This window comes from Micromys minutus, assembly GCF_963924665.1.
Source record: "Micromys minutus genome assembly, chromosome: 19".
NCBI classification, from domain to species: domain Eukaryota; kingdom Metazoa; phylum Chordata; class Mammalia; order Rodentia; family Muridae; genus Micromys; species Micromys minutus.
Genome location: NC_137954.1, coordinates 34,232,203 through 34,249,846, shown reverse-complemented (window position 1 = coordinate 34,249,846; position 17,644 = coordinate 34,232,203). Strand labels below are relative to the sequence as shown.

Genomic DNA, 17,644 nt, shown 5'->3' with positions numbered 1-17,644 from the left:
CATGTTGTCTGAGGGACCCCAGCTCTGCCTCCTGTACAGTAGAAAGTAGGCTGCCATGCCTTCCAGGCTTTTATATTAAACACTAGTGCTCACACTTGAGGAGCAAGCACTTTAATCCACTGAGCCATCTCACTACCCCCTTACATGCTTTTTAATTTGTTACTAAATACACTTTCTTGATTATATAGGGTTTGGGATACATTTAACTGAATATTCTGGGATCCCAACCACCTTTTTGGATTTTGACCATGGAAACAGCTTTCTTTCTGTCATTACACACAGTAACCACGAAGTGTGAGACACACGGATTGATAGATTTCTCAGTCTTCCTTACTTGTTTTAAACTCTTACACATTTTTTGTACACTACTTTCCTCTACTCAGAATGCGAATAGCAAGAGTTAGCTGCCTAAACCTCAAGGTTGTTGTGATCTTGCCAAAAGTATGTTGAGACAACATAAAATAAGCTAACTGTGGTAAAGGGCATCTATCAAAAACTATGCTAAATTTGACAATGGTCCATCTGAAACTTTTGTGTCTATAATTACAGCACCTGGATGTTGTAAAATTTATTTCCATCTCAGCCCTAAGTTTCTACCCCACCTTGGCTATTTAAGTTCCCGGATGAAAGACACAACCTTTATATTTACAATAAGACTTAAAAAACACAAGAGCAGGGCAGAAACTACTTTCTGTGTTGTTAGAATCTACTTTCCTATTGATAACCCCAAGTTATTACTTACTATGTTTCATCTGGGTTGCTCTTAACTCCACTAGGCCAACCCACAGGGCCACCTTTTCTTTACTCCTAACCCACAGCAGCTTCTTCCTCTAGTACTTTCTTCTTCTCCCCTTGTGGTTCCTCTCTGACCCCAAGCCCAGGAAAACTAAACTCCACCCATGTCTCTTCTGCCCAGCTATTGGCTGTTGGCATCTTTATTCACCAATCAGAAATAACTCAGGGGCAGGGTCACAAGGGCTGTGTGCAGATTCCAGGTCTTGGGGACCCACTCTTGGCATTATAATAGCCAGCAAAAGACCAAACCTCAACACTTGGCTAGTTTTATTTTGAGTCTTTTACAATTACAAAAGACCCAAATGAATACAGGATCTTTGTGCTCGTCGGTATCTTAGCCAGTGTTTTATTGTTGTGAAGAGACACCATGACCACAGAAACATTTATTGTGAAAAACATTTAATTGGGGCTGGCTCACAGTTCCAGAGGTTTAGTCTATTACCATCATGGCAGAAAACATGGCAGCACGCAAGCCGATATGGCGCTGGAGAGGTATGTGACAATTCTATATCTGGATCATCAAGCAACAGGGAGAGAGACTGGGCCTAGCTTGAACATTTGAAATCCCAAAGCCCATCCCTAGTGACATACTTCCTCCAACCACACCCACTCCAACAATGCCACACCTCCTAATTCTTCTCAAGTAGCCAATGACCAACCCTTCAAATATAGGAGCCTTATGGAAGCCATCCCTAGGCAAACCACCACAGTAGGCATGGCAGTGAGTGTTAAAAACCTCTATTCTGCTACTTATTTCTTCTATATCAGCAATATATAAGCACATACATTTAACTGGTAGGATTCAACCTGCTAAGCATGAGTTCATAGCCATTTCCTGCCTCCTACACTTTCTAAAATTGAAAAAGAGCTCCCTGGATAACTGGGTGCACAGTGGTCATCACGCTTAGAACATAATCATCTAGTCTCGGCGGCTTTTGGTCATCAAATTCCTGACATCCCGTGGGCCAAGGCTGGGCCTCCTAATCTTCCTGATCCACTTCTGAGGAATTACTGAGATTCCTCTCCAAAACTCAGTTCAGAAGAGGAGCTATGCAATACTCCTGCAGGAAAAAAGCAAAAATCCACAACAGGTCTAGTCTGTGTCTTAGGAACCAACCCAGGAAGAGATTCTCTATGAGAAAAAAAAAAACCTAGAAAGAGGGCTGGGGAAACGGCTCTATCTGTAAAGTGTTTGCCCTGAGCCTGAGGACCTGAGTTCGGACCCCCAATACTCATGCAAAACCCTGGGTGCGGCAGTGAGCAAATATAATTTTAGAGCTGAGGAGACAGAGACAGGAAGGTCCCTGAAGCCTGCTCACCAGTCACTTCCGCTGAATCAATGAGTGAGTTTCAGGTTCAATGAGATTACCCTTGTCTCAAAAAATTAGAAAGATTAAAGATGGTAACATCAAACTCTGGCCTCTACTCATATGTGCAGAAGCACACACACACATACACACACACACACACACACGTAGACACCACACACCACAGAGCAACTTGAATTAGTGTGTAGGAAGGCACAATCTTGCCAGCTTGTGTGGGAGGGAGAGGATGGGCAACTGTGCCTATGTGAGAAGGGCACGGCAGACCTGCAGTCTATTTGGAAGGCACAGAGACAATCCTGTCAGCAGGCCAACCTTGCTTCCATCTGAGCTGCTGGCCAAGCTTGCTCCAGAAATTGTCCCCAACCCTGGGGCTGGAGACAACTTTGCTATGTGGTCATTCTCTTCTGTGTCCACTCCCCGTGCCCTTCCTGAGATCTATCTGTGCACCATCTGCTTCCACTTCTGTTTAATATGGAGTTGCGGGCATAGTGAGGGACAGAATAAATCTTTGTTCCACACCATCATCTCAGGGCCCGAGACCACTGTGTAGAACAAAGTGAACTTTCCTACTCAGGACCAACTTCATCCTCTTCACTTTGGTTAAAAAACGAGCATGTACAGTGTGCTTGTGCTGTTGGATATTTTGAGACCCGTCATGGCAAATATCTCAAATTCATTTGAGCCAAAAAACACCTTCTGAATGATCTAAAATCCCGGGCTTTTTTTTTTTTTTTTTTTTTTTTTACTTTAAAGGATGTCTAAAAATTGGAGTTATTTAGAGCTTTAGGAAGACAGAGAAGACAGGTTTAGAGCTTAGTAAGACAGCGTCTATAATTTTAAATTGTTCTTACGTTCTGTCCTTTTCTGTCTTTTAGTGATGCTTGAGCTGCTGGTATCGGAAGTATCTGGAAAGAAAAGGGAAAATAAAACCATTTATCTAGAACTGAAACAGCCATAGGAATTTTCTGGCTAACAGAATAGTAGAGTATTTGGATTACAAAGATGCTTTCATGGTCTTTTCTGTCAGGATAGAGATCCAGAGTCATTTAGTCCTTGATGCAAATCCTCCCACAAATTCAATATGTAGGGACTGATGGGCCTGGCATAGACATAATAATGTAAAATCTTGAATGAACATAAATAAATAAATAATAAATGAATAATACACACACACACACACATACATACACACATACATACATACACACATACATACACACACATACATACACACATACATACACACACATACATACATACATACATACATAAATAGGCCATGGCTGCTTCTCGGTATGGTCAAGAGGGATCACTGCAGACACGAGGGAGAGTACAGTCAGAGGTATTTTATTTGGAAAAAACTAGACTGAAAATAGTTAGCAGGCTGAGCGGGGCTATGAGAGGAGGTGGGAGAAAGAGCAGGAGTCAGAGAGGAGAGAAGTGGGGTAAGTGGCCCAGGAAAGATGCCAGAGCAGAGCTGCCAGGAGCCTCGAGGCTAAGAGTGCAAGAGACCTTGTGTTCAAAATGGCTGAGGTTAAATAGAATCAGAAGCCAGGAAAGGGGGAGGGGCTTGGGGGAGAGGGCGGGGTGAAAAGTGCTGGGAGGAGCCACAGGTACAGAGTGAGGCTTGTTCCAGGTTTCTTCAAGACCTGATAGATTTCTTTCTATTTTTCAAAAACTCCAGATGATCTGTCTCCCGGGTGGAGTATGCTATGCTGTGCCGTGAGGTCACAGTAAAGCACAGCAGGAAGCAGAAATTCTGAGTTCAGGCACTGAACTGGAGTGGAGACAAGCCGGCCATTGCTTTTTGCTCTGGTTCACTACTGAGCTCCAGGCTTTCTGAAAGCATTGTTAGGGAGGATTGTGTTCTCAACGCTGAGCCAACTCGCCCAATACAGTGCTTGGCAAAGATGGGGACCTGAGTTTGATTCAGAACCCATGGGGGTTTTGTTGTTGTTGTTTGCTTGTTTAATTAAAATAACAACAATAACAACAAAGCCAGGTATGGTGGCATGCACTCATAACCTCAGTGCTTTAAGACATGGAGACATACAAATCCTTGGGGATCGCTGGCCAACCAGACCAGCATACATGGTGGGCTCCAGGCCACTGAAGGTCTTTGTTTCATAAATAACCATTAAGGAATGGCATCCTCTTATCTATAAACATGTGTGCATACAAGCACACACACACATACACACACACAGAGTATTCGATGTTAATACTCTCTCACTGCAGAAATGCCACTGGGGGGTCTCAGTGTAAGATGGGGAACCAAGGAAAAGGAAAACTCTAGAAGGAGGAAACTAGGGGGAAAAAATCACAAAGTTCTAAGATGCCAGGGTAGGAAGGTCCCTACCGTAGGAACCATGATCGTCCTTTCAAATCTGTGTGACTACTAGATTAATATTTCATCCTCACCACCTAAACCTGAAGTTGAGAAACTTTCAGCCCAGGGTCATCTCTACCGGTACAGTCCCTCTGTCTTCTCACGCCACACTTTTTCTTTTTAACTTGTTCATTCTGGGGTCTGCTGTGGCTTTTAAATCCTGATCAATATGTTTTGATGGCAGTGTTTTTTTTCTCAGGGTTTAGTATGGGAGTGTGAACTGAAGATGGTGAATCTTCTGCTTGGCTATTTCCCTGAGGACCACTGGGAATAGGGGTCAGGCATCCTTCATCTAAAAATCTATAGGATGTTCATTAAGGGGAAAAATGGAACTTCTATTAAACGTTAAAAGGCTTTTACTATGTGAAATCATTAACTTTTTTTTGACTCATCTGCTTAAGCAGTTAGCCTGTCTGATTGATATAAAAGTTAAAGTAGGAATTACCTAAAATTCAAAGTAAGTTTGTGTTGTACTTTGAAGAAAGAGACCCTAAAACTAGAGCAAGTCTCTTGCTGAATACACAGCTCATTAGTTCTTCTGAAGCACCTTATTTACTCTTACCTCCTCTTCTGAATGTTCTCGGTGTGGAAGGTTTTCTGAAATTTGCAGGCGCTGTAAGATAAAAGGGAGAAAAACCGTATTTGTTCTCGGAATCAAGCTCTGTGGCTTTAGATCAGAGGAACCTGCAGTCCTAGGAAATCTGAAAGAATGTTCCTTTCCACTGAATCTGGTTCTAGAAGGCCTTCTCCATAAAGCTTCGACACACACTAGATTGCTGTGTGGTTCTTTCTGTTGTTGTCATTGCTGTTGTTTTGAGACAGGGTTTCTCTCAGCTCTGGATGTCCTGGAACTTGCTCTGTAGACCAGGCTGGCTTCGAACTCAAGAGTTCCACCTGCCACTGTCTCCCAAGTTCCTACCAGGGATTAAAGACATGGGCCACCATGATCCATCTGCTCTTTATGGCTTTGTGAGCATCTATACATGATGCTTGAGCACTAGTAGTTCTAGTTTTCTCATCTATAAATGAGCAATAATCTAGTTACCTTTCCTCCATGTGACAATTCTGTGATGACCAGATACTGCTTTGTTCATTAACGCCCAATTAAAAAAATGTAATTATAATTTAGACAGGTATACCCTATACCTGGAGTTACTTTTTTAAATTATTTAAATTTAAAAAATTTATAGGTATGAGTGTCAGTATGCATGTGCCTTGCATGCAAGCTCCAAGCCCTTGGAGATCAAAAGGAGGTAAAGGAGGTATCTGCCCTGGAGAGATGTTACAGTTGTGAGTCACGAGATGTGGGTGCTGGTAACCAAACCTGGGTTCTCTGCAAGAGCAGCAAGACCTTTTAATTACTGAGCCATCTCTCCAGCCCTTAGGTTGATTTTTATCTGTGTACTATAGAAATAGCATAGCTTATTTTTATAGACTTTCTAAGCTAGTGGCTAATAAGTAGTGAACGTAGGAATTCTATGCTTACTATACCGCAGCAGAACTAAATGCACTATTTCACCTTGTCAGTACTAATAAACATGATCTAGTGGAGTAAAGAGAGAATCCTTTTACTAGCATAGCTTTGCTATTTTCCCTCAGTCAGTTGGGCTTTTCCAGATAATAAACCATTCTGTGGTGACTTTTGATTTCCCAGTCAGACCAGAGAAGAAAAATGTAGAAGGTGGCACCCGGAGGTTGCTAAATCAAGGCTTGTAGAGTGTGCTTGGATTATAATTCAAGATATTCAATTCAGTTTGGACATCTCATAGTCCAGAAGTTGCATTCTGGTCATCTTAACTGGTACGATCCGGTGCCAGTTTCTCAGGCCCCATTCCTTCAATCAATCTAATATGTCATAGATATTGATCAGTGTACAAAAAGAATTCTTTGGGGTTCCCTGTTTGTGAGCAAAATTTGGTTCAGCAGAAAATTCACTAATAAAAAAAACCTGGAAACACCCTGACACCCCTTCGAAAGCCTAACCTCCATCCAGATCAAATGGGTCTACCTTTCTAAATCACCAGCCTAGTAGGTTAGTGAGACTCCATTTTGATGCCCAAGGAAGATACAATTTGCTAGCAAGGGGCCATCAACGTTGACTTTTTACCTCTCCTGCTCATCTTTCTGAATTCCTACCATCCCTGCCTCTGTGTTTCTTATAGGGAAATCTTGAAAGTTTTACGTGGCAGAGCCTGAGTAAATAGTTCAATTATTGTGAGGACCTGGATTGGATCTCTAGAACTCAAGTAAGGAGCTGAGCACGGTGGTTTACAATTGTCACGCCAGAGCTGGAGAGATGTGTCAGGGGTAGGGAGGAGGGTGGTGCAGATCTCTGAGGCTCAGTGGTCAGTCAGAATAGCCTAATAGGTAAGTTCTATTCCCCAGTAAGAGTCTCTCTCTCAAAAAGAATGGCTGTCTATTTAGGAGCAATACCCGATGCTGACCTCTGGCTTTTCTATATGTACATATGAACATGAATGTGCATACACATGCACAGACACATGCACACATACACATGAATGTGCACATACATACACACATATGTGCACACATATATGCACACACAGAAAGACCTTAAATATCTTATGTTTAACATCCCCCATTGATCTGATACCTCCCACATGTCTATGAAAAGATAATCTTTGCATTGGTACCATAGACACATTGAGAACCTAGTGGGTGGGATGGTTTACTCACACTAAGTATGTGAGTGGTCTAAAACTTGAAACACATTTCTGCTTCTTTTAGAAGCTACGTGAGCAGCTGGAATAATGGCACTGCCTCAGAGTTTGCTCTCTTGTCACTGTTAAAACCAAGAAGCGTTTTCATTTGCTCTCAGGTCTTTCTCTAGTGTTTTTCTCTGAGGAAGCACATTTCTAAATCCTTCTGGATCTAGAAAGCAGAAGGGAAAAATGAATCACTAAGGGCATGCTATAGAATCTTAAATATTCCAACAAAGCAAATAGGGCTGAGATAATTCAACCTTTTGATTCTGTCTCTCTGAGTGTGTGTGTGTGCACATGTGTGCACACACTTGTATGTTTCTGCTTGTTTTGAGAGAGAGTAAGAATGACCTTGAGCTCCTGATCCTCTTGTCTCCACCCCAAGTGCTGGGATTACAGCTCATGAAATCACACTTGGAAAATCTTCCTCTCTCGAAGTTTATAAAAGAAATAACTTAGAATTTAGGATGGCAGTCTAGTTCTCTGTTCAACTTTGGAGAAGCCGCAGGCACATGTCATCTGTGATTTTTTTTTTTCCCAGCTAGGAAAAAGGATGTTGATGTCTGTGCTATTTGTTCTTTAAGGCTGTTGTAAAGAGTTAATTGTAAGGTCTTTGGAGAAATCCTTCTGTAAGCCATGACTGAATTCTGTCAGATAATTCTTTGTGTCTCAGAATGTTTTATCTCGAGTCTCTATTTCTGCCTGAACAAGAGAGCTCAATGAGTTGTCCTTGGATTCTAGGCTAAGTTTCTGAATGGATGACATTATGACCTTCTGGTAAAGGACTGGTAAGCTTTCAGCCATCTATGGAGATCCCTGGGTGAGTCTAACATTTAATAAACTCAATAACAATTTTAACAAACAAACTCATGAGGCTGGAGAAATGTCTCAGTAGGCAGAATGCTTGTTTCACAAGCATGAAGACCTGATTTTAGATTCCCAGAATCTATGTTGTAAAGTCTGTAGCATAGGTCTATAATCTTAGGGTTTACACAGCAGGACAGGAGGCAGAGACAGAATCCCTGGAAGCTTATGGTCCAGCTAGCTTGGCATATACAGCAATGAACAAGAGGTTAGATGTGGATGGTAAGGAAAAATACCTGGGATTGTCTCTTGACCTCTGTGAACACATGCATGGGTACACACACACACACACACACACACACACACACACACATGTTTCTATCATGTTATCAATGGATGACTATATCTACTAAGAGGATCCATTGATTGAAAAGCCTAATGCCCAAGTAGTATGTAATGATTTCCCTGCATTTCCCAAAAGAATCAAATAAAAATCAATGTGCAGAACAGGTCCCAGGGATCCAGCATACAGAAAATACCTGGAATAAAGCCAATCATAGCACAGTAGCTTGAGACTCAGATGCCCACAGCCTGCCTTGCTACCTGGGTTTCCTTACCTGGCTGGGAGAGGATTACAGTGGAGGCTTCTGAGAGATTGCTTCCATCATCAGAATCATCTTTGCTGAGATCTGCATAAAGGAAAGTCCCTTAAGCATCTTATGGGTGACAGCCAGGGAGGGGTACCTGAGTGTGAGAACTAGGAAGGTCCAAACAGTTAACTCAAGTCTGTGAGCCCACAAATGACCAAATTGGCACAGAGGTGCTCCCCAACCCCCAGCCACTAACACACATCTCATCTGCACCTTCATTCTGGTTCTCACTTCCCCACCCATCCTCTTTCTTTCATTCCATTCTACTCCTTAGCTTGCTTTATGGTTCTGTCCATCACTCTTGATCTTCACCTGGATCTGGTGAGGGACATCTTCATGTCTGTCTTGGGTATGTTTCCCTGCCTATTTCTTCTCATATATATTTTGGTTCCCTGATATTTTTTCCTTTCTTTTCCTTAACTCCTATCTCTCCACACCAACCCACCTACCCCCATTTGCCTCCCTCTTCCTCCTTTTTTCCCTCCTTCTCTTCTTCTCCAGAAAAAAAAAGCCCTCTGGCCTCAACATTTATTAATATCATTTCTAATTTCTGCCTTTAATCCTCCCCGCTTTCTTCTGCTAAGCTGAAGGTTGGCTTTGGTGGTCCTCTTTCTCTTCCTGCCTCCACCTGACTACCTGGGCTGCCCCAAAGGTCCCTGATGACATATGTAACCCTCTTGCTTGGGAATCTGTTACAACTCTTTTCGTTATCCTTACCTATTATCCCAGAGTCTTCATTTTGGTTGGTCCTTGCTCGGGTCTGTTCATTACCACCCAAGGATGATGATGAAATTTCCTTCTTTATATTTACTAGATGCACATAACAGGGATTAATTTTGAGTTCACAGTCGAGTTGCACAGCTTCTGGGCCAAATTACAATGAATTAATTATTTTCAGGGACTGAAGAGACAGCCCAGTCAGTAAAGGCTCAGTGTGTAAGTGCGAGGACCTGAGTTTGAGACCCAGGATCCACGTAAAAACAAACATAAGTGGCAGCCATTTGCATCCCAGCACTTAGCAGATAGAGACGGGTGGATGTCAGAGCGTCACTGGCCAGTCAGTAAGCTCCAGGCCAATGAAAGATGCTGGTTCAAAGAAAAAAAAGGTTGACAATAACTACAAATCGAAATACAACCAGAGGTTGATCTCTGGCCTCTGCGCACACATGCACACATATATATGTAGACAAGTACACATATGTGTGTCTGCACACAAACACATACAGATACACACAAAACATTTTCACTTGATGCTCTAGAAGAGCATTTTGAAAACCATGACTGATTCCTCTTTCTGAAATTTCCTGTCCACTCTATTCTTATCTTCCTATCCTAGAATCCTTGGATAGAGAATTGATTTTAATATTTTAAAGATAAAAATGAGTCAGGCATGGCAAGACACACATGCAATCCCAGCACTTGGAGGGCTAAGATGGGAGGGACAAAAGTTAATAAATAGCCTGGGCTACAAAGCAAGATCCTGTTTCAAAAAAATAAATAAATAAAGATAAAATTAAAAATTCTAACTTCATTATAATCTTTATATATAAAAGTGGGAGTTAAATGATTATAAAACAAAACTACCACTTGGATTGAAAAGCAGATGACCAGTTGGGTGGTCATCTCTGGATGACATTTCACTGTCCCCATGGTCTTTCTCAAAGCCAATGACTATCTCCAGTGTTAAGACCTAAATTAATTTTGCTACTTATGCAAGCAATATAAATGAAATCATAACCTTTTTTCTCAAAGAAGCCAAACATTCTCAGATCTACACATGTACATATATGTATATATAAGTAATACACGTATATTAATATGTTTGTGAGAGTCTTCTGTATTACTATTTTTAATGTTATAGAAATATGGTGACTTGCTCTATTTAAATTAGTTTTTAAGAATAATACTACTAGGAACATTCTTTGTGTTTGTGTGGTTTGTGTGTGTGTGGTGTGTGTGTGTGTGTGTGAGTGTATGTGTGAGTGTGTGTGTGTGTGTGTGTGTGTGTGTGTGTGGTGTTGAATCATTTGTTTTGATACAGGGATTCATGTAGCACAGGTTTGCCCCAATCTATATATCTGAGGATAACCTAGAACTCCTGATCCCTCTTCTTCTATCTTTCTTTCTCCTTAGTTCTGGGGCTGAGGTGTGTGTTTTATTTTCAGCCTTTCCAATGGCTTCTGATTAGCATGTGTTTCTCCTCCTCTCTGCTGGGAAATGTAATCATTGAGCTCTGAGACATGTATGCTTTCAAACTTAAGAGATTACATTCATCTGTCTCCCAGAACCACATGGTTCCCATAACCAGTAGAAACTGAAGAGACAGGAACATAGCAAACCCAGGAATTTGAAGATAACGGGATGTGGTGATAGGATGTACTGGCTGGTTTTGTGTCAACTTGACACAAGCTGGAATTATCACAGAGAAAGGAGCCTCAGTTGAGGAAATGCCTCTATGAGATCCAACTGTAAGGCATTTTCTTAACTAGTGATCAAGAGGGGAAGACCCACTGTGAGTGGCACCGTCCTTGGGCTGGTAGCTGAGCAAGCCAGTAAGCAACATCCCTCCATGGCCTCTGCATCAGCTCCTGCTTCCTGACCTGCTTGAATTCCAGTCCTGACTTCCTTTGGTGATAAACAGCAATGTGGAAGTGTAAGCTGAATAAACCCTTTTCTCCCCAACTTGCTTCTTGGTCATAATGTTTGTGCAGAAATAGAAACCCTAAGACAAATTGGTACCAGCATAGTGGGGTATTACTGTGACAACTTGACCATGTTTTGGGGAGGACTGTGGAAGAACTTTGGAACTTGAACTCATCAGAGTTGAGAGCTGCTTTGATGACCCCCTCTCTTTTAAAAAGCCAGTTTATTTCTGGGCCAGGACCAGGACAAGACAGCAGTGGTACTTTGAGCATAAGACTAAGGAAGTTAAGAGTCTGTGTATAGAGAGGGACTGGGAGGGGGGAGGGGGACAGGAAAAGAGAGGGGGAGAGGGGAGGGAGAGGGGAAGAGGGAAGGAAGGGGGAGATAGGGTGGGGGAGGAGGGGTGGAGGAGAGGAAGAGAGGGAGAGATCCTTCTTTCCACACTTTCCATACCTTGTGTCCCAGGGAAGTCTCCTTCCTGCACCTATTGTCTGCCCCGTGTCCCCTTCTGCATGTCTCAGGTCACCCTTCTCGATTATGTTCCTCACTAGCTTCTCAGTCATCAGGAAAGGTCTCCCATAGCTCCACCCAGTCTCCTATCAGAAGGTCTTTCCTGGACTTTTTTCCTTGAAAAACTGATAGGAAATATTCTGCAGGATTTTCCTGTTTATTGAACTTCTAAGAAGAAAGTCACATGTCATTTGATCCCTCAGCCAATACAGAAATGTTTGGACTCCACACTTGTTTAAAATCTACCTGCCTTCCCACCAATGCTATTTATTTTCTCTAGCTGGTACCTTGATTTCTCTACAGGAGTTGACCCTCTTTTAAAGAGAGCAATACTTCTTTTCCTTTCCCTCTCACACGTGTTAAAAATCACCCAGAGACTCCGGCATAAAGCCCGTGAGTCTGGGTGAGGGTAGACAGCGTGGAGGAAAACAAGAGAGAAAATGTCTGCTGGTCTTCAAAAGCAGAGAATAATTTTTAAAATGAGGAGGGATGTAGAAAGCTAACAATCTAATAATCATTCCCCAGCCCTCATGACATCAAACTGAACAAGTGTCTGCAGGAAAATACCTTCCTGACACCCAGCGGAATCAAGTGAACAACCACAGCACGTAGCTGAGGCAAGAAAGGATATGAGGAGGGCAGAGGGAACAACTTTAAAGTGTCCCTAATCCCAAGCAGCATGGCATGGAATGGATATATTCCAGCCAAGGGCGAAACAGAAGTAAGAACCAAACTTTGCCTTGGACCTCAACACTGCCCCAGTGAACCCAAAACTAAACCCCTGTGAGGTCCAAGCTAGTTCTTGTGAATTGAGCCTCCCAACCTGCTACATCCCACAGTCTTAGGCTCTTGGCCAACAGCTCACCTCAAAATCTAGGCCTAGTTCCTTTGTAAAGGAACAGAGAAAGAAAAAAGAAATATCATGATATAACACAAAAATTTCCAAATTAATGGAACGCTACAAATGTCCGGGTAGAAGAATAAAAGTCTCCAGTCTGATTTAAGATATAACAACAAGTGAGCCTAAATTCAGAATCAAAAGTCACCCATTAAAAAAATAGGCTAGAATCAGGTGTCTTCCTAATCCGAAAGTCAGAAACTATAGTGCAGTTTCAACTCAAAGCCACAGATAGAAACTCATTGCGAATATCAGTACTCAATGTTAAAAACCGTTTCCTTCACAAAAGGACACCTATCCTCAATGCTTCTGTTCCATAGAACTATGAATGAGCAGCAGGAACAGAAAAAGGTATCCAGCACCACAGTCATGGAAACACAAGTGCACTGGCTAGTTTTATGTCAACTTGACACAGCTAGAGTTATTAGAGAGAAAGGAGCCTCGGTCGAGGAAATGATGACTCCATGAGATCCCACTGTAAGGCATTAAAAAACAAAACAAAACAAAAAACAAAAAACTAGTGATCAAGGCTGAGGGCACAGCTCATGGTAGGTGGTCTCATTCCTGAACTGGAGGTCAGGGGTTCTATAAGAAAGCAGGCTGAGCAAGCCAGGGGAAGCAAACCAGTAAGCAGAACTTCTCTGTGGCCACTGTATCAGCTCCTGCCTGTAAGGTTCCTGCCCTGCAAGAGTTCTTGCCCTGACTACCTTTGGTGATGAACAATGGAAGTACAGGCCAAATAAACCCTTTCACCTTCAACTTGCTCTCAGGTCACGGTGTTTCATTGCAATAGTAGAGACCGTAACTAAGGCACCAAGAAACTCAAATGAGATGCTGTCTCATACTGGTTAGAATGATTATCACCAGAAGGACATATGAGGACAAGTGTAAGTGTTGGCATGGAGAAAGGGGACCATGCTATGGGTGATGACTCCTTATAGAAATTAAGAGAAAACCAGTGTGGAATTCTCTCCAAAATCCTGCAAAAGTGATTTGACAATTCTCTGTACTGTGAACATAACCCGGAGAATTAAAATCAGTCTGCTACAGAGGTCCCAGTACTTGGTACACCTTGACCATCTCCACATCTGGAATCAGCCTCAACAGCTGCCAGCAGCTGGAGGGAACACAGCATCCACTCAGGATCGACTTCCAGGCAGCCTTAAAATGAAGGAGACCCTGCCAACTGAGACAACATGGACGAACAAGAACGGTACACGGAGCAAGCCAGGCACAGAAAAGCAAAAGCTGTGTGGTTTTACTTTAGGCGGCGTGTGAAAGGGTCCGACTCTGAGAAGGTAGAGTGGGGGTGACGAGAGGGACTGAGGCCATAATGAACGTAAGACTTTAGTCAGGAAGAACAAGTTTGAAGTGGTCCGTTGTACAACATGATAAAAATATACTGTGCTCTCAAGAAACTTCTGAGGTAATGCATTTTAACTGTTCTTACTAACCCCCCCCCCAAAAAAGATATAATACGTATACTTCGATGTAGTCATTCCACAGTGATTATTTAAAACACCATACTGCCTCTGAGATTGTGTGTGTGTGTTTGATGCTGGACCTCACACATGCTACACAAACATTCCACCGCCGAGCTACACTGCCAACCCCAAAATATACAAAATACTTTTTCAATAGTCAATTTTGAAAACAGGTTAATATTTTTTTAAACAAACAAATGAACAAAATGAAACTCTGCCAAACATATACAAAACATCTGAGAAAACAAAGTCAGGAAGGTAAGCAATAATTACCTTTTTCATCCCTGGGCAATAGGCTTTGAGACTCTGGGCTAGCGTCGCTGTCATTCAGAGGGACTTGGAGGGCACAGGAACCTGAAGATAGAAAGGCCACCGGTGAGATCCCTCAGAGCTGCGCTCTTTCCCAGCCTCCATCCTTATCCCTCACCCTGCTTTTCATCTCTTGATTCTACTTCTAGCCTCAGCTGCACACGTGGCTATCCTAACCCTGGAAGGCACCTGTGCTTTGTGGCTTCATGGCCAACCTCTCTGACTCTTGCTTTTTAGCCTCTTTTCCCCAGCAAGGCTTTTCCAACTCTTTCCTATCTTTTGAGTTTCTTTTTCAACTACCTGCTCCAGGTCTCAATGGTAAATTAAATTCCACCCTTGTCTCTTCATGCCTAAATATTTTCTTTCTGCATCAGACACCAGCTGCTCCTCTTCTCCCTCTCAGAGCTTCTGAGCCCTTCACCTTCGGTCCATCTTACCCTCTGTCACGGAACCTGGGTCTCTAGTCATGACTTTGTGTTTCATTACTGGTTCATCAGTATTGCTGGTGATGTTGATGGCGGCATCTCTTCTGCTAAGCTGTACACCTTCACAGAGGTCTTCCGAGTGGGAAGGGAAGCTCAGAACTAGAAAGGATTTTCTTTTTTAAACAGTTATTTCCCCATTGCATCAGGATCCAATAAGAAATGAGAGACCACTCTGAAGACTGGGGGTTGAAAACTCTGGGGGAGGGGTTAAAGGAGCCTAGCAGGTAATGACAGGGTGATTAAGGTAGTCCGAATCTGGAGCAGGGTCGGCCCGCAGGAAGAACTTGCAGGGGGAAATTTTGGGGAGAGGGAGATGCAGCTACTGCTAAACTGAGCCCCAAAATAGGGATGGAGGAATCCTGGGGTCTGCTTTCTCTAGTCTCTATAAGCATTTGCAAATATCACCCTTGTTAGGAATACTGTAGGACACTGGTTGGAAAGGGAACTTGTCAAAGAAGGAAGCAGTGGCCTGAGGCCAGAGGTAAGGGCCTGAGCCAAGCATGGGCTGGGTGGGGAATGGGTCCCAGAGCAAACAAATTCAGGACTGATACCCTCTTTTACCCCACAGGAAACCTCCTTAGTGAATTCTGTCTACCCAGCCCATGCTGGTCCCTCAACTTCAATAGTAGGTGAATGAATTATATATTATGCAGTACAGTTTCATGTGTTTTATTTTCTATTTCCTATTTTCTAAAACAAAAGTTAATTTACAGAGAAAAATAATAAAAAGTTAGTAATAGAAACCTTAACATGGAATGTAGTCCTGACTGTGTTTTATGTCACAATCTACAGTAGTTAGAGCTGCCTTTCAGGGACATGGGTGTGATTACAGTCCGTACCCATGCATGTACATCAAAGCCTGAGGTTTTTTTTTTTTTTTTTTTTTTTTTTGTTTTTTTTTTGTTTTGTTTTGTTTTGGTTTTGTTTTAGTTTTTGGTTTTGGTTTTGGTTTTTGCTGAATCAGACTATCAGACATACAGATCAGTGGCTAATTTGTTCACTCTTCAGCCCATCTGGATGGGTTGTTATTTATGCATACCCATCGAACCCTCATATTGGCATCATTAGAATGCCATTTCCAGATAGAGTTGCTCCAGACCACACACTCAGGAAGAATTGACCTGCTTTTTCTGTATTCCTTGTCTCCACTGCACCCCTCCTCCCACTGCACCCCTCTTCTCCACTGCACCCCTCCTCCTCACTGCACCCCTCCTCCCCACTGCACCCCTCTTCTCCACTGTACCCCTCCTCCCCACTGCATCCCTCCTCCCCACTGCACCCCTCTTCTCCACTGTACCCCTCCTCCCCACTGCATCCCTCCTCCCCACTGCACCCCTCTTCTCCACTGAACCCCTCCTCCTCACTGCACCCCTCCTTCCCAATGCACCTCTCCTCCCATTACACTTCTCTTCCCCACTGCACCCCTCCTCCCCACTGCACCCCTCTTCTCCACTGTACCCCTTCTCCCCACTGCATCCCTCCTCCTCACTGCACCCTTCCTCCCCACTGTACCCCTCCTCCCCACTGCATCCCTCCTCCTCACTGCACCCTTCCTCCCCACTGCACCCCTCCTCCCTACTGCATCCTCCCCACTATACCATTTCTCACCACTGCATCCCTTCCCTCTGTTCATCACGGACACAATCCTACCCACTCGTTACTTCTTATTCCCACACTCTGCATCTGCAGAAGAACAGTTAAGAATTCAGGCTCTTGAATATGTCTATATCTTCAAATGCTAAAAACATCAAGCGGAAGATTCTGAAATGTGTAACAATTATTTCAAAAGTCACACTGGAAAGCTATTGTTTGTTTGTTTTGGTTTGTGGTTTGTGGTGGATAGAGAGATGGTGCAGTGGTTAACAACACTTGTTTTCATGCAGAGAAGCCCTGGGAGTGGTTTCTATCATCCACTTGGTGCCTCACACCTGACCACAACCCCAGTTACAGGGTATCTGACACTGGCTTCTGTAAACTTGGGGGACCAGGAACACACATGGCATAAATACATAAATGCAGACAACACCACACACACAAAGAAAACAAAAATAAACCAATCTTCTAAAACATTTTAAAATTTGAAGTGACAATCTTAGGAAATTTCTTTTTAAATGACATATCCCACCTGGAACCTTCACAGTAAATCTTTCAAAGTGGTAGATATGTGTTTCCAAAGACCAGTCCTGGAATAAAGAGATAAATACTAAAGCATACATACCAAGGTGATTCGGTGATTGGGGGAGTTGATGATTCTCAGTTTGGTTTTCCTGAATAAGGCTGGAATTTCTTCCACTGTAACTTCCCCAGCCTGAGGGATAGATTTCATAGTGAGTATCCATGTTAGCTACACACAGAAGAAAATACCCACTTAATGCAACAATGAGAAGCTTGGATTCTGGAAGCAAGTACAAATGACACCAACTGAGAATCAGCAACAACAACAGCAGCAACAACAACAATAGCAACTAAAACAACAGCAGCAACAACAGCAGCAACTAAAACAACAGCAGCAGCAACAACAACAACAACAACAGTAACTATAACAAGAAGAAATGCCTGCAACAACAATGCAGTAACAAACATGACCTAAAATGTTCTTCATGGTGTCACTTGGCATCTGTCTAGA

At 42.9% G+C, this 17,644-nt stretch overlaps 1 protein-coding gene across 7 annotated transcripts in view; it reads right to left on the bottom strand.

Moving 5' to 3' along the window:
- The window catches only part of LOC308433077 (nuclear autoantigen Sp-100-like), a 57,171-nt gene that overhangs the window by 25,528 nt on the left and 13,999 nt on the right, over nucleotides 1–17,644 (bottom strand). For 5 of the 7 annotated variants that reach the window (XM_080932942.1, XM_080932944.1, XM_080932947.1 and 2 more), the window contains exons 6-12: nucleotides 17,237–17,326; nucleotides 14,971–15,117; nucleotides 14,498–14,578; nucleotides 9,407–9,553; nucleotides 8,657–8,728; nucleotides 5,075–5,125; nucleotides 2,975–3,028 (exon numbers count right to left, since the gene is read on the bottom strand). In XM_080932942.1, coding sequence (XP_080789068.1) covers nucleotides 2,975–3,028; nucleotides 5,075–5,125; nucleotides 8,657–8,728; nucleotides 9,407–9,553; nucleotides 14,498–14,578; nucleotides 14,971–15,117; nucleotides 17,237–17,326 — 642 coding nt within the window. The remainder of the gene's footprint in view (nucleotides 1–2,974; nucleotides 3,029–5,074; nucleotides 5,126–8,656; nucleotides 8,729–9,406; nucleotides 9,554–14,497; nucleotides 14,579–14,970; nucleotides 15,118–17,236; nucleotides 17,327–17,644) is intronic. The other 2 variants (XM_080932943.1, XM_080932945.1) reach the window with 2 other exon arrangements.